The sequence below is a fragment of the Octopus bimaculoides genome, chromosome 26 (assembly GCF_001194135.2).
Source record: "Octopus bimaculoides isolate UCB-OBI-ISO-001 chromosome 26, ASM119413v2, whole genome shotgun sequence".
Lineage (NCBI taxonomy): Eukaryota > Metazoa > Mollusca > Cephalopoda > Octopoda > Octopodidae > Octopus > Octopus bimaculoides.
This window is the reverse complement of record NC_069006.1, coordinates 3,674,588-3,694,118: the sequence shown is the minus strand read 5'-3', so window position 1 is coordinate 3,694,118 and position 19,531 is coordinate 3,674,588. Positions and strand designations below refer to the sequence as shown.

General features: G+C 42.5%; 1 protein-coding gene across 1 annotated transcript in view; it reads left to right on the top strand.

Annotated features, from left to right (window-relative positions):
- Positions 1-260: 260 nt before the first annotated feature.
- The window catches only part of LOC128250889 (titin homolog), a gene marked incomplete at its 5' end in the record, with an annotated part of 26,816 nt that continues 7,545 nt past the window's right edge, over positions 261-19,531 (top strand). Inside the window, 4 exons of the mRNA XM_052976884.1 lie at positions 261-13,323; positions 14,533-15,734; positions 16,202-16,340; positions 17,480-18,114. Of these exons, the coding sequence (XP_052832844.1) occupies positions 261-13,323; positions 14,533-15,734; positions 16,202-16,340; positions 17,480-18,114 (15,039 nt within the window). The remainder of the gene's footprint in view (positions 13,324-14,532; positions 15,735-16,201; positions 16,341-17,479; positions 18,115-19,531) is intronic.

Genomic DNA, 19,531 nt, shown 5'->3' with positions numbered 1-19,531 from the left:
TTTAACTCTTGTTAAACCCCTGATCTAATCAATCACTATTGTCCTAACCCCTATTTAACTATTGTTAAACCCCTGATCTAATCAATCACTATTGTCCTAACCCCTATTTAACTCTTGTTAAACCCCTGATCTAATCAATCACTAAGGTGTGATGTCAAAGATTTACCGTTTCCCCACAGTCTTAGAAAACTAACATTTGTCAAAAATGCTCAAATTTACTCTGAATGTTGTTGTAGTTGTCGTAGTTGTTGTGATCTTTATTTGCAAACTGTTCTGATTTTTATATATTCTTTATATTTTGTAGGCACATAGATGAGTACAGCCAAGGCAGTGCTCCTCCTTTCACTGAAGAGGATTCCTATGAGCAGGAATTGAGAGAATATGGTTATAGTCAAAGGGAAAGACGAGAACGGGGCAATGTTACTCCACCGCGTCGTTACCATAGTCCTTATCGGGAAGACCGACATTCGAATTTAGACAAGGAGTCAAGTCGAGGCAGTCGTTATGACGAAAGTTTCAGTAAAGACCGGTATGAATATTATAGCAGTGATAGTGCAGTGAGTGATACTGGGGGGCGTGATGACTCCTGGCTTGACCACCACTCTTTAGAAATCTCAGACAGACACTCAACGTCATCAAAAATAAAGTATTCTTCACGAACAGAAAATCGGTTGAAGCAGTCATCTCGGGACCACAGCCCGACTACTTTAGACTTTCCTTACAGACATTCTCCGGTGAGGCGAAGAAGTAAAAGCCGTAGTCGGAGTAAAAGTGGGAGTCGGACAGAAAGTCGGAGTCGAAGCCGGACGCCCCTCAGAGAGAGGAGAAAAGATTCGGTTTTCCGACCCAAATCTCCCCAGACACCGCAGACCCCACCAACACCCACAGAGGAGGAACCACCCATTTATTCAAAAATTCGACCAATTAGTCCGTTCGACGAGTTTGAACGGACAGGAGATATTAAAAAAATGTGCAGAACAGACGATAAGATTGAATCTCTTCGAGCCGTAGAGCACGAGAAAGTTTACAGTGTGAAGTGTCTTGGGAACCCTGCAATATCTTATGTAAAAGGGGAAAGCGAGCGATTGCGGTCCGAGTTGACATCAGCACGTAAGAAGAGTCGAGAATTTGATGATAGCAAGCATGATATACTGTCGTCGCGACTCCACAAATCTCAACAACCATCTTCAAGTCGGTTGGTTGAATCACTAATCCAGGACAGACACCAGGTGCTACTAAAAAAGGTGGAAGAACTACATCACGAAAAGCGTCGAATGAGCCGACACAAGTTGTTAGATCCGAGTCACACTGGCTCTAGTCATTCTAGTGCCCATGATGACTCTGATCATGGCTCGTTCACAGAAACTGATCTTGGCCATCTTCATCGAGAGAAACGATTGCTGCTTGAGAAGCTGAAGCAACTTGAGGATGCTGGCAGCACGAGTGACAATGAATCCTCAACGCATGACGAACTGCGTGATGACGGCCGTGGCCGTATTGTGCCGCGAAAGATTCGACCAGACGAGTCTCTTCTCGGCAGTTTACGGCATGGGTTAGCGGCAGAGTTACACAGCAAAGAGAAACGTAAACTAGAACCGTCACAGAGTTTTCGCAAACAAATGGAAGCTCGGCGACTACTGGAACAAACCCAAGGAGAATCGATTTCAAAACCGAAAAAGGTTGCTGAGAAAGTTGTGATGCTTGATGGAATGGATAGCGAGGGAGAGGAGGAATTGACTATTACGTCGCCGACCGTCATTTTGACGTCATTTAAGCCTAAACGTAAAAAGAAATTGGAAGGGGACGAAGTGGTATCTGGTGTCCGCAGCGGCAGATTCTATCGAATGAAAAGAAGTGGTGCAGTCAGCAGTGATGATGAGAAAGACCATAAGTCAATGGAAGTTGATGAAAGTACAGTACGGCGGTCAAGTCGAGAAGCGGGCAAAGATGAACTTTCCACTGTAATTGGTCGGTTTAAAGAACAATCCAGGCATTCAGAACACAATCGAGATTCTACGGAATCCAGTCACAAAGAATCCAGAGAATATAAAATGGTCCACATGATAACGTCGAAAGACAATTCTGAGTCTGGCACTAAAATCATCAAGAAGGAGATGTCAGTTGATGAGATTATTCAAGACCCTCGGCATGAAATAAAGAAAGAGGAACCTCTTTCTTTACCATTGCCTCGGTTTGCATTGAAGCATAATGCTTCTCCTATGGAGTCTCCACAGCTATGTCCTTCACCACCACCGATGCCTGCGGGACCTAAAGTTCGTTCACCTTGTTTCTCGCCACAGAGCAGTAGCAAATCGCAGTCCCCGGTCATGTCTCCTGCCGGTTCACTGTCTGATATTTCTCATGATACGGCTAATTCAAATTTACCCGAGTCAGGTTTAGCATTGCAGGACCAAAAGGAAGAGGACCAGCTGAGCAAGGACCTAGCTGCCAGTTCCAGTGGCTCTAAGTCCATGATCCCCAATCCAGATGCTGAAGATAATTTATCTGACAGCTTGAGTGAACTTAGCTGTTCTTCTTTGGATGAAAAAATCCGTCAGTTAGACAAAAAACTAAATATGGCACCAGTTCCTCGGCCAGTTGACACCTCAACACCTGGATTATACGGCAAATATAAGATTAAAAAAAAGGAATCTTCTTTAAGTGGATCTGGTGTTTTATCTTCTAATTTACGCAGTGAACCATCTGATATTGTGAAATCTCTACTGTCACGGTCCAGTATATTTGACCAAGACTCTAAACGCTTGGAGCAGATAAATGAGAAATATGAACCGAAGGAGATCACCATCAACATGGAGGACTCTCCCCCCAAGATGAACATCCGTACAAAAGCAGCTGCCAAAGAAATGCCCCCAACAATGCCCCAGAACTTCAGCCCTCTTTATAATCCATTTGTATCAACGTTGAACGTCTCTTCCCCCTACCCACACTTCATTCCTGGTGTTTATCCCCAGCATCCTGTGATAGGTGTCACCGCCACTACTACCACCACCACCACTACCACCATAACTACCACAACCACCAACACCACCTCCTCTTCCACCTCCACCACCACCACCACCAGTACCCCACAATTCTGGTCAAATTCTGCAGTTGCTAACAGCTCCCCTACCAAATCACCAGCTGATACATTTCCTTCAATGAAAAAACACTTGGTTACCTCCAGCACAACTGATTTGTCTGTCAAAAATGAGGATCCTTCTCAAGTGTTACCTTCAACATCCACCTCATCACCAGTTGAATTTAGTTCACTTTCTGTAAAATCCACTGCAGAAAGCTCTCTGGTTGGCTCTACTAGTCCTGTGGTCAGTCCATCTTACCATACCCCTGATATTGTGGTCAAGAAGGAGGCAACAGGCCCTTTAGGTATTGAAGTCAAGAAGGAGGGTGCTGACTGGATACCACCAAAGAAAGATCTCAAGCTGGAAGAAACCAGTGAATTTGATGCAAAAGAGAAAAGGGATGTTGTCCCTAGTCCTGTTTCTATACCGTCCACGTCCTCTGTTTCCTGTTTAGGTAAAAGGAAATCTTGTGAGGAATTTGATGCTGTCAGGAATAAGATGATGAAAATCGAACCAAAAAACTGTCCTTCCTCAAAACTAACCGAAGTTGTGAGAAGTGAAACTGTTGAGAAACAACTCATCAAAGAGGAAAGTCAAACTCCCACTCAACCTCAACCACTGATGGCTCAAGGACAGCCAGTGACCACTCCCGTGCAGCAGCACAGAAAGAAAGCAAAACACAGTGATTCTAGCAAAGTTAAAGATGACGGCGACAAGAAGGTGTCATCAAGCTCTCTAAATAAACCGAGCAAGTCACCAGAAAAGAAATTGGTTAAGTTACCAAGTCGGGAAAAGACGGAGAAGAAAGAAACAAATGAAGTTGACAGGAAAGAGGAGAAAAAATCAGCCGAGTCCACTTCTCAGAAAAAGGAGTCGAAAAGCAGTGTGAAAACTGAGAAGGAGTGCGAGCGCTCTTCTGATAAGTGTAAATCCAATAACAAAGATTGCGGGGGAAATGAAGTTGAGGAAAAGAGCAAAGCAAAGGCGACACACTCTGAAAAGAAACACGAGAAGTCAGAAAAAAGAGACAAAAACCGTTCAAAGAGCATTGAGGGTAAAGTCGAGAAAGAACGTAAAGAGAGCAGCAAAAGTGAGTCGGAGGTGAAAGAGTGTCACAAGAGAGAGAAATCCTCCAAGTCGAAAACTGAAAGTCGATCGAAAAGCAAAAGCGAGGACAAAAGCGGTGAAGGTGACGCTTCAAAAAATGGACGAACGAGTCACAAAACAGAAAACGACAAAGCAGAAAGTGACACTCCATTAAAATCTGTAAAGTCCCACAGGAAATCTGAAGAGGATAAAGAAGAGAAAGAGAGAGGTGATGGTGTCAAAAGTGATGCTGCAAAATCTAGCAAGAGCCAACAGCGTAGTGAGCCAGACAATGAGAATCAGTCAAAAGCCACTAAATATCATCACAAGGCAGAGTCTGATAAAACTGAACCTGAGCTTTCTAAGACGACAAAATCACATCACAAGTCTGATGGCAGTGACAAGTCGGAGAACGAAGCAGGTAAGCCGTTAGCAAAATCTCATCATAAATCTGTCGACAGTCAGGAGAAACAAGAGGTAGACTCTAGCAAATCTAAGTCTAGTAAAAGTGAACACGATAAAAGTGAAGCTGACAACTTGAAACCAAGTAAATCTCACCATAAACACGAGAGTGAGAAAGTTGAGAGTGAATCCACTCCAAAGTCAAGTAGCAAGTCTCACCATAAACATGACCAAACGAAATCTGAAGCAGATTCAACAAAATCTTGCAAGACTCATCACAAATCGGAGAAAAGCAATCGAAGTGCATCGGAACGCAGTCGGAAAGACAGCACTCGTTTGAGCTCCGATAGGAAAAAGAGTGAAAAGGAAAAATGTGAAAAATCCGAGAAACAGGAAAAGGACAAAACCGAACGCTTTGAGAAGTCGGAGAAAGACTCGAAAAGTGAAAAGTCTGACAAGTGTGAGAAAGGAGAGAAGGAGAAAGTTGAACGAGAGAAAAGTGATAAAGAGAAGTCGGAGAAGGAAAAATCCGAGAAAGTTGAAAAATCCGAAAAGGAAAAGTCTGAAAAAGAAAAAGAGAAATCAGATAAAGATAAAACTGATAAAGACAAACCAGAGAAGGAAAAACCAGATAAAGGAAAGCCTGATAAAGATAAACAGGAGAAACCTGACAAAGACAAGCCAGATAAACCTGATAAATCTGATAAAGAGAAACCAGAAAGGTCTGAGAAGGACAGATCGGATAAATCTGATCGATCGGAAAAGACTGAGAAATCCGACAAATCTGAAAGTATGGAGAAAACGGAAAAGTCAGACAAGGAAAAATCTGAAAAAGAAAAATCTGGGGACGAAAAGAAAAGCGAGTTCTACCTCGATGCCTATGGCCCGTACGTGTCTATGTACGACAAGGTGAAGCGGAGATCCTGCAACAACAAGGACAAAGAAATGGAAGACATGAGGAAGAAATTGAATCAACTGAAGAATACACGCAAAAAGAGGGGCAGTAAGCCAAGCCGCAGTGACGAGACAGAAAGTAGTGTACAAAACACTGACGACGAAAGCAGTACAAGTACGTCTTTTGTGGCTTCTAAAAAGGAAACATTAATCGAAGAGAAAGATGAGACTTCAAGTAAGAAGAAGAAACGCAACGTGATTGAAAGTTCTTCGTCTGAAGAAGAACCCCCTACATTTGTGCCTATGCCGAGTAAACGGGAATCAAAGAAACCCTCTCCTAAAACTCGACCTCTGCACAAAAAGCCTAAAACTGTCCTTGATGTGTCGTCCGATAGCGATCCAGATGAGAAAGACTACAAAGAACTTCCATCAAAATTACCGAAAGAGAGAATAAGCAGTTCATTGTTGATTTTACAAGAACAGAGAAGTAGTTCTGGCGATGCTAGAAAAGACAGCCAAGATGAAGCTACAATTGAGAAAAGTGAGAAGACCAACCGCAAGAAGTCTTCTGGTAAGGAAAAGAAGAAAAAATCTGAGAAGAAGAAGAAGAAATCAAAAAGATCCACCGACAATAAAGTGAGCAAAGAAGAAAAAGGTGTGTTAAAGTCTTTAGCAACATTCGATAGCAGCCTTCCTGAAAGCTCTGATATAAACCCATTGACAGCTGAAGGAACGGATATGGAATACATGGACATGCCTTGTGAAGATTATTTCCCTGTAAAGTCTGAAGAAAACTACCCCAGCGGAGGCGAAAGTGTTAAAACTGAGGTAGAACAACTCACTTTTACTACAACAATGACCACAAACACCATTACAACAACTATCACTACTGAAAGTCCTTCTGGCGAGGTCACAACTTTGACAACATCCACTTTACCTTCTGCCACTTGTGCAGTGTCCGACAATGACGCCGATGACACAGTGGCAGCTGACTTAGAAGATGTGAAACCATTTGCAAAACGGAAATCCAACAAAGAAGTTTTCTCTCATAAGACTGAAGACTGTCTGTTTTTGGATGTTAATCAAGGCGAAGCGGTCACAAAAGATCCTGAAGAGAGCCACCATGCTGATACGGAAGAGGAACCACCAGATGTGTTGAGCAAACCAAACAAAAGCAAGAAGAAAAAGAAGAAAGAAAAGAAAAAGCATGAAACCAAGTCAAAGAAAAGTTCTAAAAAGAATGTATTGAAAATGCCACTGGTGGAAGAAGACGAGGATGAGATTTTTGCCAATGAGCAGGAACCGAAAGAGGAACAGACTGACGTGAAGTCTCTAACAGTGAAAGACTTTGGTGGTTTAGTCAGCCCGAAGGCAGAAGAAGATTCAGTAAAGGTGGAATCTTTGCCAGTCAAAGATCAGGTGACCATTGATGTGGATCCCGAGATAAAACAGAAGATTAAGAGAACGTCTTCATGTGAAGATCTGAAAGAAAGCGCAACTGACTTTGTCGATGACAGCGAGAAAGAAGCGAAGCAAAGTGGTTTCGAAAGTGGAGAGAGCGAAACTGTGAAGAGTGAAATGGAAGACACAAAGGAAGAATGTGTGAAACTGGAGAAGACCGAAGCTGAAGAGGAGGAGGAGGAGGAGGAAAGAGGAGATGGGGATAAAGTAGAACATGGGGTGGAAGATGTTTATGATTTTGAGAAATCAGAAAACATCACAGAGAAAATTCAAGATTCTGAACAAATAAAGAAATTTGAGAAAATTCATGAGACAGAGAAAGTTAAGAAAACCGTTTCTGATTTTCTTTCCAAGAACGTTTGTGAAAAGGCACCGGAATTTCTTTTGTTCCCAATTGGTTTCAATGAAAAAGTAGAACAGCCCAATGGTGAGCAAGGCGAACCAACTGATTTAGATGGCATCAAAGAAAAGTCTGTCCAAATTGAAAGCCATGTACCGTTGGGCATCAAAGACATCGATAATCCTTACATTGTTAAAGAATTGGGGGAGAATGTATCTGAGGTGTTTATTGATGCCAAAAGACCAAATACTGACTGTAATTCTGATAAGATAAAACCTGACTGGCTGGAAATTAAAGTTAGAAAACAGTTGATGAAAAACTTCAAACTCGATACTCCGTATTTGTTGCTGAAGGAGAGCTGTGATTCAGTCCTGTCACTCGACACTCCTGATGCTGTCCAAGAATTGGACAAGAGCAAAATTCTAGAAGTGACCAGCGAAAATAAAGAAGAAATCTCAGAAGAGAAATCTGTTTCCGATAAAGAGAACAATGCGTCTTCAGTTGATAAACTGTCAGCACCATCCGACAACATGAAGAAAGGAAATGCAATGATCTATAATTTTGACTTGAGTGAATATGGTGGTGAAGGTGATGGCAATAAACTTATTGTGTGTGAAAGCGAGGAGAACAAGCTTACCGACAATGAGCCCTGCAATAAAATCTCTACCAGTAACCCTAGCCCCATAGACAAAACACAGGGTAGCCACACAGACACGAATCGCAACATTGGTCATCACATTTATGACTTTGATGATGCATCTGACGATGTCTACAACATAATCTGCCCTGAGAAATCCTCGAAACTGTTCAGTGAGAAAGAATGTAAGATGAAAACCAAGTTCAACTTCATCGAACGATCCAAGAAGGTTTACAGCTTGCATTCTCCGCATAAAAGTGAAAAACTGTTGAATAACTCTGACATGAATAAGAAGATCTGTGAAAAGATTGAGCAGAGGTTTTATGGACTGGATGCCATGCTGCTGAAGAAGATTGGCAAAAAGATGCCCGGCTTTGATATGAGCCTCTCGGAGGAGAAGATTTATGACGACGACGTTTCAAAGTCCCATTCTATAGAGCAACAAGAACAACATCAACAGCAGCAGCAGCAGCAGCAGCAAGAGAAACGGCAACCAGAACAAGAACAAGATGATGATAATGACGAGAGACAACAGAAACAAGAAGACAAGCAAAACCAAGAGATGCAACAAGAACGAGAAGAGCTGCAGCAGCAAGACGACGAAGAAGAAGAGGAGGAGGAGGAGGAAGAAGATGACGATGATGATGATGATGAGCAACAGCAGCATCAATATCAGCAGCAACAACATCACAAGCAACCTCGGCATTTTCAACAGAACCAACAACAGCAGCAGCAGCAACAGCAGCATAATCACTATCACCAAGAGCAACAGCACTTCCCTCAACAACAACAGCAACAACAACCACCACTGTCACGTCGGCAGCAACAGCAGCAACAAGCTGTTGAGAAGACTGATGGTGATGTATATGATTTTGATGAACAAGATAAACTGAATTTTGAAGAATTTTATGATTCCAAAAAATCTGATCACCAAAAGATTCATTCTGATCACCAAAAAGTTCCTTGTGATCACCAAAAAGTTAATGAATGCAACGAAGATCAAAAACATGACGAAGTTGTGTCCAACTTTGATGGAACACGGAAAGCTACTGAAAAAATTTCTCGGCTCCAAGATTGGATTGTTTGTGAGAAAAAGAAGACTTATTTTGATATCGAAACTATTTGTAGAAAACCTTCCAAATGTTGCACCATCTGCACGACTATGAAGTCTAGTCTGGGCAAACGGCGGAACAAACACAAGAACGTAGCCTTTTCTTGGTCAGAAGAAGCTGATGTGAACTCTGCTGCAAGTTCTTCTACAGAAACAGACAATGCTGCAGGAGATTTGAGTGATGCAAAAGACGGTAGCTTTGGGGATGTTGACGAACAGGAAGATAAATTAGTTATTGATACCAGTGATATCTGTGGGTATGATGATAATTCTGTTGATAAAGATGATAAAGTAATTGATAAAACTGAGCTACCAGTTTCTTCTGTGTCGAGTAGTAAATTAAATATCGACTCCATTTCTGACAACGAGACCGTTGTAGACCTGAATTCTCCATTAACAGAGCCGAAGGAGAAAGACTTTGCAAAGACAGAAACCACTGAAGAAATCATTGCTCCTAAAGCCAGCCCAAAATCTGAACCATTAACTAACCAGCCAAAACTGGCCAGTCCATTTATAGAAATGACTAATCACCATAGTTCTGTCTGCAAACAGATGGAATCTGTTCTTGGTTTTGGTAAACTGGACTCTAGTAAAGATATATTATCTAGCAAGTTATCTGATGACTGTGATAGCAGCGATGAGGGCGCACTGAGGATTGATGAAGATGAAGTGGAAGATGAAAATGATGCAGAAGAAGTGACGACAGAGAAAATGTCTCTGAATGTTGAATTAGAAGATGTATGCTTGAAACCGGATGATGAAGAAACGAAAACTGGTTTTGATCTGAAAGACGATAACCAAGAAATTGGCATTGCTACTACAGCCACTCCATTGACCAGCTGCGAGATTGAAGCCAAGGACGAGGACAGTCAGGAAACAATTCTTGACCCTCAAATCAATTACCAAGTTTTGGAGGACTTTGATTCTCCTCTTTCTAATAAAATTAGTCCAGTTAATGAGATTCCAAACAATGTAACAGAAGAGAAACAATTTGAATGTTTGCCTGAGAAGCAATCAGAGGAAAGTGTTAGTGACCAGGACCCTGATCTCCCTTCATATTTACATATTGATGTGAAGGCCTTGAAAACCAAAGAGGTTTCAGAAGACAGCCTTGCTAAAACCAACACTGCAATTGAATCAAAAAGTGAGAAAGAAACTTGTGAAAAATCCAAGGAAAACATTGAAACTAAACTCGAAGGGAGTCCTATTAACGACAGTGAGTTTGTCGAGTCAAGAACTACAATGGTTATTGGCGATCAGGAGAACTTGGATTCTATTCATGTGTGGAAAGAAATTGATATGACCAGCATTCCTGCTGACATAGGCCTCGACTATGAAGAACCCATCTCTCAGCGAAGATCAGGGCGGAAAGGTCGACACAGAGAGAAAAAAGAGAGGAAATGTCGTGTGTCGCGTCGGGATCCTGACAAGAAAAAAGATGGCATCTTTTCTCGGTCTTTAATCAGAGATACAAGTTCACGTTCACCAGAAGTACTTGGGTCCTTGCAATATTTCGATATCAAAAACCAATCTCTTAAAAGCAGTCTGTTTGACTGTTACCAGTTTGAAGATGAACTGGAAGATGTAAAACCCAAACTGTACCCACGCTCGACTGAACTGAAACTTATGAATCAGCATTTGGTTGAGAGCAATATCAAAAATGAACAGGAACCAGTTATGAAAGATAAAACTTTTCTGGACAGCTCAAAACTAGAATGTTCTACCTCACCTCTGGACTCCAAAAATGCAATTGCCAAATATCCACTGAAATTGAAAGAAGAAATTGATGAAGATGCCACAATAGAAGGAATCTTACGAGAGAAGGAGATTCGTGTTGAATCTGAACTGTCATCACAAGAGAAAGATGAGGAAGAAGCTGAAGAGCTTGTTGAAGCTATTAAAGACGAGCTGACTTCTTTGTCAATTGTTTTAAAGAAGGAGAAGATTGACGGTGACCAGGATCGGGAGGAGCAGTACAAAGTGGAAACCATCGAGAAACCGTTAAAGTTAGAAGAAGAGAAACCGAAAGGTCGTAAACGTCGGCAACGAAGGAACAGCAGGAAGCAAGCAGCAGCAGCAACTGCTGCTGTCGCTGCCATTGTTCCTGTAGTTGAGAAAGTAAGTGAGGAGTTGAAGACTATTTGGACTGCTACTTCTGCAATACCTGCCCAACCTAGCTCAGATCAGACATCTGTTAAATGTGAGATCAGTGAAGACATTTCCACAGATATAACAGCACTCGCTGTTGCTAATCTGATAAAGGCAGAGTTTCCAGACGACATTGGCCACGTGCCAGAGCCCGTCAGTAGCAACGTCCCATTAAAGGAAGTGTCTCCACAGAAGGAGGAACCAGATATGAAGCCTTCAGTATCAGAGCTGGAGACAAAGAAGTCTATAACACTGACTCCAGTACGTGAGTACCCTAAACGTAACCGTGGTAAGACCAGTATTTCAGCTGGGACTGTTACAGCTAATGTCAACATCACTTCTACTCCGGCAAGTAGTCGACGCACTCGTGCGTCCAAATTCGAAGAAGAGAAACAAATCTCAGTAGCTCCTGTTGAGGAAGATCAGCTTTTAGACAATCTAAGTATTGAACCCGTTGCAGCCCCGCTGCAGCCTCCTTTGAAGTTGCCTTTAGTCGAAGAAAAAGTTAAAGAGAAGAAAGTTGAAATACCACCAATCCGTTTTCAGAAGGAGACAAACCGACGTAATAGAACACGTGGATTCACTCTTCGACGAGGCCCCCCTACAGAGGAGTCTACTGATAATGTTTCTGCTGTTGAAGACACAGCTGAAAAGGCATATCAGAAGGCCAAGGATGTTTTTGACTTTGACGAAGATGATGATGAAGAAATTGATACGCCCAAGCTGGAAACGGTACGTAGTGTTCCACGACCTGAACGCCATGTTAAAGACGACCACCACTCATTGAAAGTGGAAAATACAGTGTCAGAGACGTGCGTCTCTACTCACCAGAAGTCTTCTGTTGTTGATGCTCAGAAGAGCACTGTAATTCCATCTTTAGACATTGATGAAAGTAGTAAGCTAGAGAATCAAGTGGAGTACCAACGTTCACGTAGAGGAAGGAAGCCTAACTATAAAGCTATGGATTCTGGCATGTTGCCAAGAACCACTTCCCCGCGTACCCGCATAGCGTCCCCCAAGACGAGATCTCCGAAAGCGACGCGACAACAAGCTCAGGCACAGGCTGCTGCAGTTGTAGCATCATCCTCTCCCAAGACAACAGAAGTAGGCTCACCTGTTGTGAAGCTGGAAAAACTGCCTCTGGTTACTCGGTCAGCAAAAAAGGATGAAATCAAGAGCCTGGATACTGTGTCTAAGAGCACAAAAGAAGAAAAACCTTCACTGAAGGTAACTCTTAGAGCAGATCCCATAGAAAATGATGTCCTTGCACTGTCTGCTAATCCGGAAGAAGATTTAACAGAAAATAAGAAAGCAAATAGCTCACCAGGCTGTCCTCCACAAGCGGTTGTTGAGTCAATCATTGTTACACGGCGTGGTAAAGGCCGCAAGAAGAAGGTTTCAGCCATCACTGTCGTTCCGGCTGTTTCTGCCACAACTCCAGTTCCAACAACAACGACGACAACAACAACAGCAATGCAAGAAGATGTTTGCTCCAAACCGGTGCCTCCCGAGTTGAACATCACTTTTACTCCACCAACTGAGAGTCCCGAGTCGAAACTAGAAGTTATAACTCCCATTGTTAGTGAGGCAAGCGAAAGTTTGAGTGAGCAGCAACCCTCAGTGGAGCAGACGATGACAACGACGATGACGACAACTTGTCCTGCAGCTTCCACCTCAAGAGTGCATCTCTCCGATACCTCACCAATGTCGACAGCTGCGAAACCTTTATCAGTAACCATTACTACAGCACCAGCCATGACTTCTGCAGTAGGCAAATGTTCCTTGCCGACAGCAGCATCAGTAGCAGCAGTAGTGTTGAGTGAGGTTGCTGTGTCAAGTGAAGCACCACCATGCAAGAGCATTGAAAGTGTAATTGACTCTACAATGCCGAGAAAATCACAGCAGCATGACAGTGAGAACGAAGTGACAGCAATCCCTACGACCAATGTGATCCAGTGCGTGGAGCAAGTGTCCGTAGGTTCTACTTTAGCCAACAAGCCTGTACTGATTGATGCCACTGCTAACCGCTCTCGTCAGTCTCGAAGTCGCAGCCGTAGCACCGAGTTAATCCGAAGTGCGCTGTCTACTCCTCAGGGAGTCGTGCCACACAATCGGAATATGACAGGGTCACTAGTGGCAGCTTTACATGCTCCAACTCAAGCAGGTAAGTGGGGCAACGAGCTTTCATTTCTTTGTTTAGGTAGATTAGAGTTTCTTGGTAAATAATTGTAATGTTAATCATAATTAAATGGTATATAGGTCTGTTTATTGGACTATTCCAGCTTTACTATAAAGAGTTTGTTGTCAATATATCTCCATTAGAGGGTGTATATATCCTGAAGCCAACAAGATTGCATCATATTAGTTGTCAGGCCCACACAACTTATATTTCAGATGTGTGTGTGTGTATAGGTGCAAGAGTGGTTGTGTGGTAAGAAGCTTGCTTCCCAACCTCATGGTTCCAGTTTCAGTCCCAGCACGGGAAAATGTCTTCTGCTATAGCTTCAAGCTGACCTAAGCCTTGTGAGTGGATTTGCTTGCTGCCATTCCCTCTCTTTTCCTCCCTCCCTCCTTTCTCGTTTCAAAGCTCTTTAATCTCCGTGTTTTCGTAATATCATTGCAAGTGTGGTTTTAGCCAAGAAGCCTGTAATGATTGATGCCACTTGCTAACCGCTCGCTCTCGTCAGGGTGGTTTTATTGTAAATTGTATGATTGTTCTCATCTTGCTGACCATTGGACCATGAAATAGGAGTGGGGCCTGTTTACAGCCACAGAGACTGAAGCAGCAACCCATGCTTTGTACAAACTCCATGGCTTCTGATCACTAAATGTTTCACCTCAGCTACATTGTAATTCACATTCCTTTTTGAGCCAGTAAACCAAAAATAAATAAATAAATTGGCAACACACTTGTTAGCAAGGAGGGTTGGTACCTTTCTGTTATGCCTGGATCTTTTGGCCCTGAAATAATCTGTAGCTTTGTGTTGCTGGAAGATTTAGTGAGAGCCAAATGTGTAATCAGTTTTCCAGTTGTTTGACTAGACTGAGTGTCAGTCAGTTACTGTATTGAATAGCATGTGAGACAAGCACTCCAATGTCAGCAGTGCACAGTCAGGAAAAAATAGTTTTAAATGCATTGAAGTTTATGGGAGTCTTTACATATAAGACCTAGAGTGTTTTTTGAAAAAGAAAAGTGTATCTTTTGTGCCATCAAATCTGGTAGATATGGTGGGGAGAGGCGGGGCAGCCAGAGAAGGTCGGTGTTGGGGGAGTGGGGATAGGAGTGTCTCAGTTGAGGATTTCTGAATATTACAGAATTTGTCATCTGATAATTATTTCTTTGTTAATTTATTTTGTTTTCATTTTGTTTCAGCAACCCAGTCTGAGTTAATGCCGATGTCAGCAGTGATGTCTTCAAGTCCCGCCGTTATCTCTTCAGTACCCGATGCTTCTCCAAGACCATCAGAAATAAATAAAGTCCATTATTCATCAATGCCAATTAACATTAGCAAGCTAACTGTACACGAAAGTAAACCACATGCAGAACTCAACAAAATATCGATTGATTTGACCAAACGACCAGGAAGTGAAACCATTGCACCGAAACAGTCTGTGATGGAGGCCATCCTGAAACAAGCCGATGAGAAACCTTCCAAACACGCAATGGATATGTCGGAGACTGTTCGTATGATTCTGGAGAAACAGGCTCCGATGCCAGGGAAACCTTTAGTCCTTGAAGTACCCAAACATACTCCTGACATGTTGAAGAATCAGCACGATGCAAGTAAACATCCCAAGGACAACCTGAAACAAATGGAGTCGTTGAAACATTCTACAGAACCTCTCAAACAGAAAGTCGAACCTTTGAAACCCCTTAAGGACATGAACAAGCAGCAACATACTGCTGTTATTCATCAGTTGACAACCGATTCTAAAAAATTCCCTCATCAATCTGACCCTGTTTCAAACATCAGGACCGGACCATCAGTCTCTTCAGAGAGCCTTGTCACATCTCGAGCAGGTTCCCAATCTGTTCATGGTGGGGTGATCCATTTGACGCAACCAATGTCACACCAGCCACAACATTCAGAGCACCCGATGCCGCATAAATCTATGGTCAGCAACCTCATACAGCGTACCCATGGTTTCTATGACCAGGTGTCGGAAAGATCACGCTCGTCTTCCCCTCACGTCAGCACCCCGTCCACCGTGGCAGGCCCCACGTCACACATCTATTCAGGAGTTTCTCATCAAGCAGTTCCGCCTTCCATTAATTTGAAAACCGAACTTGGCAGCCGAGACCTCTCTTCATCTCCCAGTGGCTCAGGACCCTACAGTGTAGTAACGACGACAGCTGCTGCCGTTGCTGCTGCTGCTGCTGCTCACACTATTGACAAGTCAATAGTGAATAGTCCGCGACCAATGACGACGACATCACCTTCTTTTATCGGACAGGATATGTGCAAAAGATCTCCCACGGTCTTGCATGCACTGACCAACCCTGGTGTCCAGGTGGGTGTTGTCCAAATACAACCACAACCTGTGTCTTCTAAGGAAACAAGTCCTAAAGGCCAGGTAAGGCTTGTGTGTTGGGCTTATGTTTTATTTCCCTCAGAGTTTATATTATTATATTGGACTAAGTCTAAGATCACGGCAAGTCAATAGTCGTCGATAGAAGCCTGCTAAAAAGTACTTCTTTCTGCTTAATCTATTCATTACCACATAACTGTTGAAATAGACTGCCTTTTGTTTCAATTAATTTTGAAAATAATAAAGAATTTATTAAAATAACTTATTATTAATCTGGTGTTGGAATATAAATTAGCATGAAATTTTTATGGACGGTTTTAATTTAGGTCACTTTAGCCCTTTCGTTACCATATTTCTGTTGAAACATACTGACTTCGTTTCACTTAATTTTGAAATCATGAAGAATTTAGTAAAATAAAAGTAACATGAAATTTTGATAGGTTTTAATTTAGATCACTTCAAATTTGTGTCTTTTCTCTGTTCATCAAAATATTTTCTCTTTCATTTTGCAGCCAATTGAGAAGGTACCCAACCCTCTGAGAGCTTCACTGGAATCTGCAACTACAATAGGACCTGATACTTCTGAGAGATTGCGAATGAAGGCTGAATTCAGTCGCCAGCAATCTTCTGTGTCTGAGCAGCAACATAAAGGTATTGATTGTTGGTTTATTAGTCTTGTTCGCTTTTGAGTGATTTGCTTCGAGTTTAACCCTTTAGCATTCAGATTACTCCGTGAGATGTGACATTTATTCACATTGTTTTAAGCTAATTATGCTTTATCTTGTAGCGTCAGAATTTTGAAGATGTGATTGTTTATTTTTAGAAAGATATTGTTGGGTAGGTGTGAGAGGGTGGATCTGGTTTGCTTGAAAATAAAACAGAATATTTGGACCAGATATGGCTGGTTTAAATGCTAAAGGGTTAAAGCTGACAATTGAGAGCATCTTCAGAGAAAAGAAGCCAGAATAAAAAGGAGAGGATCACAGTATTTCCTTAGTCTTTCTGGGTTCTGTGTTGAAATTGCACCACTGGTTCAGCTAGGTTTCATTTTAAAGATGGGTTTCAGCAGTGGGCTGGATGAATACCACTCTCTTCCATTTTACACCTGTTTTTTCATGCTAAGATGGTGTGGATAAATGTATATTGTTGGGGCCTTGTTTTACAGCTGAATACCCTTCCTCCTGCTATCCTTTACCTGTCCATTGATCTTTGAAGGTGCAGAACCAGCAGATGATTGGTTGGCTGTTGAAATAACAACAGCACTGTTTATAGCAAATTGAAATAAGCACATGCAGACAGACAGACATACATGTATATACCCACACAAATACGTTTTGGTTAGCTCAATGCTAGAGTAGGAGAGTCTTACCCTGGGTGGTGTGCAGTGGAACTGCCTTTCATCCTTTTGGGGTTGATGAAATAAGTACTAGTCAAGTGCTGGGGCCAGGGTAATTTACTGACCTCCACCACCAAATTTGCTGACCTTGTGGCAAAATTTCAAACCTTTCTTATTGCTGACAGAATCATTAATGCATGGAACAAAATATTTAGCATTTCTTCTGGCTTTATATGTTCTGAGTTCAAATGCTATCAACGTTGACTTTGTCTTCCATTTTTTTAGGGGTTAATAAAATAAGTACCAGTTGAACGCTGGGGTCAATTTAATCAGCTCTCCCCATCTCCTAAAACATTGCTGGCTTTGGACCAAAATTTGAAATCGTTATTGCTGCTGCTGTTGTTATTATTATTATTATTATTATTATTATTATTATTTACTGTTGCCATTTCAGTGCTGTCTGGTCACCATAATAAATCTGCTTCCATCAGTATGTCACTCTCCCAGCCCACACCTTCATCACGGACGTCTGAGATGATGAAGGGCTGGAGACAGTCATCTCCTCCACAGCCGTTAATCCGTAACCCCTTTGCTCCGATTGCAATATCTCCGAGTCCATCGCCGACGTTGCATGCAACCAATTTGTCGATCAATCACCAATCTACGTCTCAGCAGCCGGCCCAGCAACAGCACTCGGCGCAGTCCCTTACTGCACACCAACTGTTGCCTGGCAACCCTGCCCAAGCTCATACTCAACCGCCACCACAGCAACAACAACAACAACCAGCACCACCACAACAGCAGCAGCAGCAGCAACAACAGCAGCATATTGCTCGTTCCAGTCCAAACGTTCATCCCTGCTCTGTTGGTCCATCTTCAGTGTCGTCCTCTTCCACATCCTCATCATCGCCAGCTACATCAGTGTCTGTAACTGTTACCTCTGCTCATCCTATGACAGTAGCATCGACTGCCCTCCAGATACAGCATCAACTGCAGGCTCAGCAAGCAGCTGCTGTAGCGCACCAGCGAGACCGCGAAAGGGAGCCAGCACCAAACCAATCTCCTGCTCATCAACCTTCTGGACACCAAGTAAGTGTCCCTTTTTTGTCACTTTACCTCTTCCATTCATACTTAAGGTTCTTGGTTTAATTGTCTCTGGTCTGTTTAGATAAAACACTCTGGAAGAAGGGTACAACTCACAGCTCGGCGCCGAGCTGGCAGAAACGTTAGCACGCTGGGCGAAATGCTTAGCGGTATTTCGTCTGCCGCTATGTTCTGAGTTCAAATTCCGCCGAGGTCGACTTTGCCTTTCATCCTTTCGGGGTCGATTAAATAAGTACCAGTTACGCACTGGGGTCAATATAATCGACTTGATCCGTTTGTCTGTCCTTGTTTGTCCCCTCTGTGTGTAGCCCCTTGTGGGTAGTAAAGAAATAACTCACACAAACACATATACATGGCAGGCTTCTTTCAGTTTCCATCTACCAAATTTTCATTTGTCAGACTTTGATCAGCCTGCAGGTATAGTACAAGACAGTTACCCAATGTGCCATGCAGTAGGACTGAACCTGGAACCATATTCTTGCAAAGTGCACTTTGTCTTCACACACACACCATTTAACAGATGTTAAAGGAGGAGGAGGATGACATACACGAACACATCTACATACATTTACTCATATATATATTGTCAGCATTTCATTTCCATTTTCCTAGGCTTGCATGAGTTGTGCTGGTTTTCTCTAACACAGCGTTTCATAACATGTAGCTGAGAGTGAAGCACTAGTGCACACGTACCTTGTTCTTTACCAAACTTGTTGCTAAGTTATCTTACCTTGTTCACAGCACCCCCACCCCCCGTACATTGCTTGCATAGCTCTCACAATTTATTCATCTACACTTAGGTTTTCTAAGTGACCACCGGACTCCACATTGTGGTACTTTGTCAAAAGCTTTCTTCTGAGCTAAACTGCTCCTGCAGTGGTCTCAGTAAAAAGATTGTATTCATAATACTTTGGCCTGGTTCAAATGTAAACTTCATCTCATCACTTGGTCATCCAGTTTGACACTCCTGTAGTTCCTGCTTTTGAGATGACCATCTCCTTAAGCCTTGTAGTTGATGTGCTATACAAGCTATTGAGAATAACACCTCTCTGTACTGTATATTTGACTGTGCAACTAACTTTTGTGTCCCCTATATTGACAAATATTTCCTGCATCTCAGCAGAAAGATTTGTTTACTCTCCGTTCCTTTCATCGTAATAACCCTTTCAACCCTGTAGCTGTCAGCTGTTAGAATAGCATTTCTGTAGTTGTTCCTTCCCTTTGTCAGTTATAATGTGAGAGTGTGACTATCAATCTGGGCACACATTTTAGCAAAGATTTTGGTCTGAAACTTGGAACCTTGGAACATGCTGCAGGACATTAAGGAACCTCTTGCTTGCAGGTTCTCTTTAATTTCTTTCTCTCTCTCTCTCTTTCTCTCTCTCTCTCTCTCTCTCTCTCT